General features: G+C 38.9%; 1 protein-coding gene and 1 long non-coding RNA gene across 4 annotated transcripts in view; one reads left to right on the top strand and one right to left on the bottom strand.

The window, feature by feature from the left end:
• shroom4 (shroom family member 4) overlaps positions 1–4811 on the top strand; it is a 62867-nt gene extending 58056 nt beyond the window's left edge. For all 3 annotated transcript variants that reach the window (XM_011487645.4, XM_078935950.1, XM_011487646.4), the window contains 6 exons: positions 1–280; positions 736–862; positions 983–1084; positions 1781–1951; positions 2886–3028; positions 3099–4811. The exon at positions 1–280 is cut by the window's left edge and continues 341 nt beyond it. In XM_011487645.4, the coding sequence (XP_011485947.1) occupies positions 1–280; positions 736–862; positions 983–1084; positions 1781–1951; positions 2886–3028; positions 3099–3255 (980 nt within the window). In that variant the 3' untranslated portion in view covers positions 3256–4811. The remainder of the gene's footprint in view (positions 281–735; positions 863–982; positions 1085–1780; positions 1952–2885; positions 3029–3098) is intronic.
• On the bottom strand, positions 1954–9465 carry LOC144987054 (uncharacterized). The gene is made up of 3 exons (XR_013650916.1): positions 9350–9465; positions 7850–7938; positions 1954–2076 (listed from the first exon to the last, which is right to left on the bottom strand). It is a non-coding gene; the product is annotated as an uncharacterized LOC144987054 (long non-coding RNA).
• Positions 9466–9799: the final 334 nt, after the last annotated feature.

A 9799-nucleotide genomic window follows, 5' to 3' on the forward strand; every position in this document is an offset into this window, starting at 1 on the left:
AGCCCCCAAAGATGGATGAGATGATCAGCAGTGAGCTTCCATGCTTTGCTCTACCAGTCACTGTCCTGGAGACAGACATCGACACCCTCCTGCTTCATCCTGCATGCACCATGCAGTCAGAAAGCTGCACTGCAGAGAAGAAGATGGAATGTGGTGAGAGCAGCATGGACAGGCTGAGCCTGCAGGACCTCCTCCTGCAGAACAGGGAGGCAGATTCCGGTGGGGAGACCTGCAAAGGGCCCTTCCAGGCTGAGGGGGGTGACACCAGCAGCCTGGAAAGGTAATGTCAATGAGACCAATGAGACCATATCTTACCCGTATGTGTTATTTAGGTGTTCACTACAATCTGTCACCTGCAGCACGTCTGTAGTTAAAAAATGTGCATGAGCATTTACCGCTCACAGAGCGGTCTAGGACCTTGATAGGATTTGTTCATGTTACCCCTACAGAAAGCCTGCATCCACTCATAAGGGCAGTTTATTTAGGCATAAGTTAGTGTGTGTGTGTGTGTGTGCATGTGTTTGTTTGTGCCATTGACTGTATAAGAGAAAACTTGAACATCTTGCGTGTGACGCCACCCATAGAAAAGGCCTTTCTTCCGGCCTCAACAAAATGAAGCCAATTCAGTCGCCATTTTTCCGTGATGGTGGTCCCGCACTAGTATTTTGGGGGTTAGGGAGAGAATTTAGACACAGCCTTGGTGTTTAACTGTCCCAACTGTTACTCTTTTCCTAGGAGGTCCGGTGCAAGCTCCAGTTCATCCTTCTACAGCACATCAGGATCTACAGATCAGCTGTTTTCACAGATGAAGGACTTTACAGACAATAAAGACTGGGAGGATGATAATGAGTTAAGCTACAAGGTAACAGGCAGATGCTTTAGCAAGGAGGTTTGGAATGAACTTATGTTTTGGAATTTAAAAAAATATATATTTTGGTATGATCACATATATAAAATGTTAAACTGATGTTTCTTTATGCAGAGACAGCTGCTGCAGAGCCTTCGCAAGAAGCTTGGAGTGTTGAGAGAGGCTCAGAGGGGCCTGCAGGAGGACATCAAAGCCAACTCGCAGCTGGGAGATGAGGTTGGCTCAAACTACAGCAGGCGTACTCTCAGCTACTTTCAGCAGTTTTGATGTTCAAATCCAAAATTTCAAATTCATTCCCAAAAAGGTATAAATGCACCTGAGTATCCTGAATGTTTCCAAACACTTTGGGGAATCCAAAGAAGCAGAAGCAGGATGATGCTGAAACAGCTCATTATTAGAGGATACTGCAGAGAACATGACTGTTTTGTCAACATCTGCTTTGACATCTGTGTAGAAAAGTTTTTACTTTTCAAAAACTGGAACCTGATTTTTTTCTGCCACCTAGGAAGGATCATTTGAAATCATTTTATTTGTACGTGTTGTTATTCTGTTTTCTATTAAATATGAGCTCCTCTTTTATTTAAAGTATAAGCTGATTTTAATCCTGTTGGCATCAACACATCTACATGTTGGACACAAAGGACAGAAAAGTCATGATTACCTAGAAGAAGTGTAGAAAATGTTGCAGTCAAAGGGTTTTTTTTAATCCCAGAGATGTGAAAACAAAGATCTTACAGATTGAGTCATAAGTACAGAAAGGGAAAAACCTGAAACAACCTGAAAAGCGATTAGAAGATTCATTACCATCAGTTTGTAGACTTGCATATGTTCTTGTCTGACATCTTCATTGCATTCAGTGCCCCCCATGGCCTGAAAAACAGTCTGGACATATTTGTTGCTTGACTTCGTCAGGTGGAGAGCATGGTGGTGTCTGTGTGCAAACCCAACGAGGTGGAGAAGTTCCACATGTTCATCGGGGATCTGGACAAGGTGCTCAGTCTGCTGCTGTCCCTGTCCAGCCGGCTGCTGAAGGTGGAGGCTCTGATGGATGCTCTGAACCCAGACACGGACCACCATGAGAGGGTGAGGAGGAGGAGGAGGAGAGCGGTGGAATGCTGGGAGGCAGACGAAGATCATAGTGAAGAAAACTAGACCCACTCTGATGAAAATTGGGTTCTGAGTTTTTTTCATGTTCTTGTTCGATTTCTCTTTAAAAAACAATGAAGGACATAAAGAAGAAAGAAAATTAAGCTTAAAATTGCATTTCTGAGTATTTCTGTTTTCAAATGATTTCAAAGAAACTGTGGTTGGAAGAAGGAGCTCATTTGTGACTTAAAAAACACACGGGGTGGGCAACAAGCTCCCTGCTCCGTATTAACACAAATACACAGCTAATCAGAATTTATGTCAAACATAATATGAAAAATCTTTCCCCTGAAAGATGATCTGAGCCTGGGTTGAGTTCTCTGTGGGGTTTTTTGGTGTTCTATGAGAAATAAAATGTGATGTTGCTTTTATTGAATTACTTACAAATCAGGAACAACTTATACAAACCAACAACTTTGTTTTATTAAATCTTTATCATCTGTAAAAAAAAAAGAAACTACCGGTACTGTTTTCCAAATTTTGTTAAAATACATTTCTTGTAGTAGTATTTTAATTTTTAAAATAGGTTTTTCAGAAACCAGAAGCTTAAAAATATTAAACACAAACGTTGGGCCGTTTGGACCGGTCTGGGAAAATATTGTCTGGCATTAAAGCGGTCCGTGGCCCTGAAAAGCTTCCAGACCACTAGTGGCCCTAGAGGATGGGTCGAAAGCAGGGAACATTTCCCACATCCAGATGCATGACAGCTAATGGGACTTTTTAACCTGAATGTATGCACTTGCCCAGATTTCATATCAATTTGTTTTCGATTGTGCTGTCAAGTGGCACGCGTCCTTTAGCCGCCATGAGCAAAGGATGAGGATGTTTGAGATGTTTTACTCTGCTGTCTGGTTTGTTGTCGCCTCTGCAGCTTCGCCTGCTGGAAAAGAAACGTCAGCTCACGAGGCAGCTGTCAGAGGCTCAGGACCTGAAGGAGCACATAGACCGAAGAGAGCAGGCCGTGAGCCGGGTTCTGGGGCGATGCCTCACGCCAGAACAGCATAAAGACTACAGGTAAACCTGCTCTCACACCGCGGGTTTGAGCTGGTTTCTCGTTGCTTAATCTTTTTTTTGCCCTCGGTAGCCACTTTGTGAAGATGAAAGCCGCTCTGCTGGTGGAGCAAAGGCAACTGGAGGACAAGATCCGACTGGGAGAGGAGCAACTGAGGGGACTAAGGGAGAGCCTTGGGCTGGGTTTGGGAATCGCCAAGGGAATACAGATGGGATACGGACATTACTGACCAATTATTTAAAAAAAAACTAACAAGATGAAGAAAAACGGTGCTTGTTGGCAGATTCTGTTCAAGTGAAACTTAAAGCCATAAATACTTACAGGAAATATTAAGCTATTTTGCAAGTGGAATAGTTCCGCAATGAAAATTGGATTTAGGAAAAAAAAAACTTTTCCATCTGAGGAAACCAGACATCTCCATCTGTTAACAGCTTCCATTTCATGGGTGAACGGGAAGAAGATGTGAAACTTCTGATTCTGACTCCTAGGGTTGTTTAGGATTAGCAAACCTTAAAGCAGTCAGCTACAGTTCTCTTGAACTAAGGAGAAAAAATGAATTCCTATTGAGGATTGAGGATTTTCTTTTGCGCAAAACCACAAAAAAGGTTTTGTTTCAGATTTAAAAGATGCAAATAAAACCAAAACAAATGCCTGGCACATGACTGTACTGCTGTACTCACATTAGAGGTAGAGAACGCCGTTGGTCAGCAGAGATTTTACGTGATGCTCATCACTCAGGATGTTTTTTTGTGTTTCCTTCTTTGTTCTTTGTATTCCACTGTTCCATTAGTTGATTCTTATTCCTCTGTTCAGCTCTACATTCCAAATAGTGTTTTCTGTATAAAGTCTGAAAAATGTGGTTTTGATGTTTGAAATATCTGCACTTTGTTGTAAGTGATAACTAGGAAAAAATTTTACGATGCAAGTGTGCTTTTTCGGAATAGCACTGAGTTGATGCTGAAGTGTGCAGTTCAAGGTCTGTCACATTTCACCTGTTTTCCACTGACTGTCTACTATTTATGCTGAAAAATGTGTTATTTATTCAAGCACATCAATCCCGCTACGTAAAAATAACTACAAGAGCCAAGTCTACAATTAAAAAGGAACATTTACTAAATGAACAAGAAAGTTTTGTTTTTTAGTCAAAATCAAATGTTTGAGTGTCATTGAAGGGGTTTGATGCATTTGATTCGTCTAAATGTACCTACAAAATTGGATATTAAAATGGGTAACCATTTAATAAATAGGAGGGGGTTTTCATGTGTACCATCGATGTCATTGTTCATTGCCAGTACCCAAACTAAATCAAAAGTTAAATTCTTCATAGCAATTTTAAGTTTGTGTGAAAGAAATCCACTAAAAAGTGCTCTAACGTGACTTGATGCATTCCTTTAACTTCTATTGTAATGTTGTTGTTTTTTTTTTTTGCAAACAAAGCCTTTGAGTTTGACCATCAGGATATTTCAGTTTAGCTGGTTAATTGTGGAGGTGAAAGAGTTCTGGTTAGAACTTCCAAACAAAGAAGTTTTACATCCTCATTCACTCATTTTTCTAACTTGCTGTTTACTTGCCAGCCAGCCGTCAAAAAAAGGCAAAAAAAGGCATGTTGTTTTATACTGTGTACATATTTAATGTACTCATACACTATATTGATAAAACTGACTGTAAATGTATTGAATTGAGAGATTTTGTTTCAAAAGAAAGGATGTGTGTATTGTTTCAATTGTATTGTATTGTTTTGGTAACATTTGGATTTATTTCAAAATAAATGTAACTACAAAAGCAGTTGTGCCTTAGTTTTAATGGAACAATAGTAGTCTTGTTTAGACCAGTGTTTTTCAACCAGTGTAGTGTGCCGTGGGAGATGGTCAGGTGTGCCTTGTGGGAAATGACCCATTTTCACTGATCTAAAAACATTTCCCATCTCCAGGATATCAGCTCTTTGTTCATCCAAACAGGCCCTGATAAAACACTGAGTAGTTAGGAATATGAAAGATCATAAAATGCTTTTTTCTTTGCGTTTATTTGATTCTATTAAAGACATTTTGATAAGAATGACGGTACCACGATTTAGCCGCAGCTTCAGCTCTGTTTTCAGAAAAGTCCCGCCCCTTAACTGTCTCCACCAATCATTCTTGGAGGCTTAATCATACGTCATCAATCTGACCAATCAGAGGTGGTTAAAGTCTTCACTTCCTTGTTCTGATTCTGCTCATAAAGTCTCTCAGTTCCAACAAAAATACCAGCTAAAGCTCGTCTTTAGTGGTGTAGCTTTCCACAAAATCCGGTTTCAGACCGTGGAACATGTGAACAAAACAATAAAGCTCAGAGACGCGAGTCTGTCTGACATCCCTTCAAGGTTTGTGTTTATTAACAGCCAAACATCCCAGAGTTTGGTCCAAGTCATCTTTCTAACTGAAACACTTTTAAAATAACGTCTGGATTATTTTTTATGTTAAATTTAAGAAGTAATAATATTTAAGAAACAAGATTAAGGTGAAGTGGCCAACAGACACAATTAAACTAAATTGAAACAATTTAATAATCTAAAAATAAATAAAACATTTTTGTTAAAGTTTTCAAAGACTTTATCTTTGATTAAGACTAAAGAAAAACTAATAAAACTTCAACAGATTTTTGTGTAGTTACAGAAAACATACATATAATGTTAGTCTTTTTGTGTAAAATTTATCAAACATATTTGGATCATATATTTATTCAAAAAATTACAGTTGCTTTTGTACCAACATTTAAAAAATATTAAAAAAATAAATCCCTATTTAGAAAGAATATGTTTATTTTTTTGTGAGGTTACATAAAATTGCATGTTAACAAACATGCAATTTTGAATTTTTCTCTCTCTTTTCTGCAGGTGATATCACCATCACTCTTGGTCACCTGCATTGATTGCATTCCACATGCTGCACACCACACTTTACTGCAAGTTTCACACTCATGATTATTTTGTCGTAGACTAAGCTTGTTTATAACAAGAACAGGTTTTTTTCTTAATTTCAGCAGCATCGATGTTATTGGGCAACACAGATCAATTTTACTATCAAAAAGAGTTTAGAGAAAAATAATTATTCAAGCTTAAATACAGGTGAAACTAACTATTGCATAAACAAATACACCTGTTAATTATATTAGGCTCTGGTGTTTTCTCTAGTTTCATTCTCTCGTCTTCAAGTTATGCTCTGACTTCTGCTGCTTCACACAGGTTTGAGTGCTTTTCTGCTGGATTCCTCTGCTTGAAATTGCACAAAGCTGTCAGGTGGGGGCGTCCTGCAGGGTTTGCTCCTATTGCAAAGGAATGAAAGCCAGTGACTGTGGGGGGACAACTCACAGACCCAGATGTGGAACTCACAGCAGTTTGAACTTCTGTTCTGAGTAGAAGGCACAGAGGTAATGTCAAACAGCAAACTGCATCACAACAGAAATATTTCTTATATATGTATTAATAGAAGATAAATTATTCCATCCCTCTTTATTCATCTTTAAATGAAAAACAATTTCTTGTTGGCTTTTCTCAGCAAACCAGTTTTTTTCAGGAAATGACAGGAAGCAGGCTGTTGCTCATTGAGCTTCCTCCAACCAAAAAAGGAAATTACAGAATCCGTTTTTTTCATCGCATGACTAATGAATGTCTCATTCTAACACTCATCCTGAGCTTTCCCTTCATTCAAGCTGGTCCTAGACTTTTGGTAGCAATCTTCATCCAATCTTCAGCCATGATGACTGTAGAATGACGAACGAAAACCCCCCAACTGATGGTCTGAGACTGTCAGAAAAACAACTACATACATGATGAAAAACATCAATTCGTTCAGAGTGATTGTGTTGTTAATGTTTTACTTCAGTCACAACAATCTCCTGACTGCTTTAGAGGATTTTTTCCAAGTCTTTCTTAAAGTTCCGGGTAAAATCTTGGTTTGTGAACTTCTTATAGAAATTTAGTGCGCCTTCACAGGATGAGAAGCAATAGTTAAAATTCACAGTGAAATACTTTAATAAGTTCTCATGAAGGCAGTCTTTGTTAAAGAAAGCAGCTCTAAATCCACTGGAGTTTATTATCTTCCGTATATAGCAGCCTATAAAAGGAGGAATTTTATCATGACAACAAAAAGTGCGGAGTTTGCATGTTCTCCCAGTGCATGCAGGGGTTTTTACCGGCTTCCTCCCACCGTCCAAAAACATGCCTCATAGGTTAATTGCTTACTCTAAATTGTCCATAGGTGTAAACGTGAATGTGAGTGTGTATGGTTGTTTGATATGTGGCCTTGCGGCAGAGGGGGGACCTGTCCAGGGTATCCCCTGCCTTTGCCCACAAGTGGCCGGGATAGGCTCCAGCAGCCCCGTGATCCCGAAAGGTATAAAAGGAAGAAGATGAATGAATACAACAAGTGCTTTCTACTTGTTAGAACTGCAATATTAGAGTACGGTGCGCATATTTAAATGTGGATAGTTTGAAAATCTCTGTTGTGTTAAAATGGTAGAAAGAAAGATAAAAGTTAGTGTATTGTTTTCTTTTAATCATATTTGCCTCACTGACCATCTGAACACAGATGTGTCACAAATACAGATCAGTGTAAATGTGCCCCTTGATGGTGGAATTATATTCATGTGACCAAACAGTTTGGTTTTCTGGAGTTCTGTATGAAATATCCATGTTTGCATCTTGGTTGTCCTACAATGCCAGCTTAGTTACATAGTAAACTTGAGAGTATATACACAGGCTAATGCAAAAGTAAACTATGCTGATATCCATCTACCTGCTACTGCTAACCTATGCTGCCACAAGGGGGCCCAAGTGTGTTTCTCACCAGCCTGAATGAAATGCAGGGTTGTGTCTGGAAGGGCATAATAATCTCTGCCAAACTGTGCTTTCTCAATCCAATAGGCAAAGACTTTCCTGTAACAACAAAACAACAAATTAGTGTCTGTAGGCAATGGCATGTCCAGCTGTAAGAAAAAATATGAAGGTTTAATCCAAATGAATGCAAAACAAAGCCCCGAAAATTGGTTATTTGATTACAGGCACTTGTACTAAAACAGTGTTATGACTTAATTTTGAAATACACTACTCAAAAATAATTAATGGTATTTTTCTTTGCACGAGTGCTTTTTCTATTTGGTTAGAATTTTAACGAAAGACATAAAAGTTCAATTTAATATTACTAATATTGAATGAGAAGAAACAAAGTTTTCATATTTATATTCATTGCCCAAAAAGATAGGAGAATAATAAAGAAAGACCCAAATAACAAAAATTGATAATGTCCATAGCAGGTATTTCCACCATTTGGAACATTGACAGCAACGTCTCATGCTCCTCATTGGCCTTATGATGTTGTTGAGCAAATGCGTTCCATTCCTATCTGTTCCTACATGCAGTTCTGTCAGGTTACTTCGGGGTGGGGTACAATCATGTAGTCTCAGACGTGCTCTATGGGGTTTATGTCGGGAGTCATTGCTGGTCGAACCATGTGAGGCACTCCGACTTCCTGAAGTTGAGCTGTGGCAATTCTTGCTCCATGTGATCGAGCATTTTCATCCACGAATAGAAAGTTAGGGCTGTGCTGGTGAAATTTGGGGATGATGATGGGTTTGGTGATGTCTCTGAGGTAAGAACGTGCAGTGACTGGGCCATCTACAAGAACCAAATCAGTTTGGAGCTGGCTGGTGATGTCTGCCCGAGACTGGCGAACCGCCTCCACCAAAGTGATCTCTGGGGACCATGTTGACATTGGCGTATCACAAAACCTCAAATTCTCCAACATCGGTGACGACCATCATTTCTATGGAAGGTCTTTCACACTCATCAGTGACCATTGCTGCATTGTCCAGGTCACGTGGTCTCGTGTCCACTGCAAAAGTTCATGGCAGTGTCATTGTGTCAGTGGAGTTGCCTGCAACGGTCGTCTGGCAATCATAGACGATTCCAAAAATGCATATATTTTTTAAAGTGATAAACATACTATTGACATGCGACAGCAGCAATGGCTATTTTTATTATTGTTATTTATTATTATTATTTGTTTAACAGACTAGAGTAAAACTCAACTGACAACTTTAAGATGCAGATTCAGATTATTTTCTTGTCATTCGTGTTGTCATCGAAAGTGCACCGCTGAACTGAAGTACCTCTCTCCGGCCACAACGAAACAGTTTCTATAAGCATCACAAGTAATTGAAAGTCATAAATAAGCAGGTCAAAACAGGTCAGTAATGCAAGTTCGATTTAAATAAAAAACACTACAATTTAACTATTTTTTCTGCCTTTTTAGTGCAGCAGAGAGTGATTTTTTTAAATACATAGTTACTCTAATATCGCAGTTCCAACAAGAAGAGGAGTTCGGACCACTGGCTGCATGTTCGGACAACAGCCGTTCGTAATTGTTGGTAGGGTGACGTCATATTGGTCATCTGTCGCAGTGTTTACATCGCTTAAGTCAATAAAGGTTGAATTGAAATTTACAAATGCACTAATCTTTTCCTCACTGATCGACCTATGCACCTCCACTTTAGTTTCGCCTTTGATAGATTATGTTTTCCTTTCAGTAGAGCATAGAAAATGACGAAGCAAAGGTAGTTTTATTTAGAATGCTAACGCAGAGAAAACGACAAAGGTATGGAAGTTTAACAGGAAATACACATTACAGACTACAAAATAAAGCTGCAGAGTTTCACTGAAAATAAATAAAATGCATACTTTTTTTAATTTAAACACACGTAGACACACAAACAAAGATTTAAGCTATACTTTATTCAAA

Source organism: Oryzias latipes, chromosome 18 (genome assembly GCF_053564925.1).
Source record: "Oryzias latipes strain Hd-rR chromosome 18, Olatipes_Hd-rR_3.1".
Taxonomy (NCBI): domain Eukaryota; kingdom Metazoa; phylum Chordata; class Actinopteri; order Beloniformes; family Adrianichthyidae; genus Oryzias; species Oryzias latipes.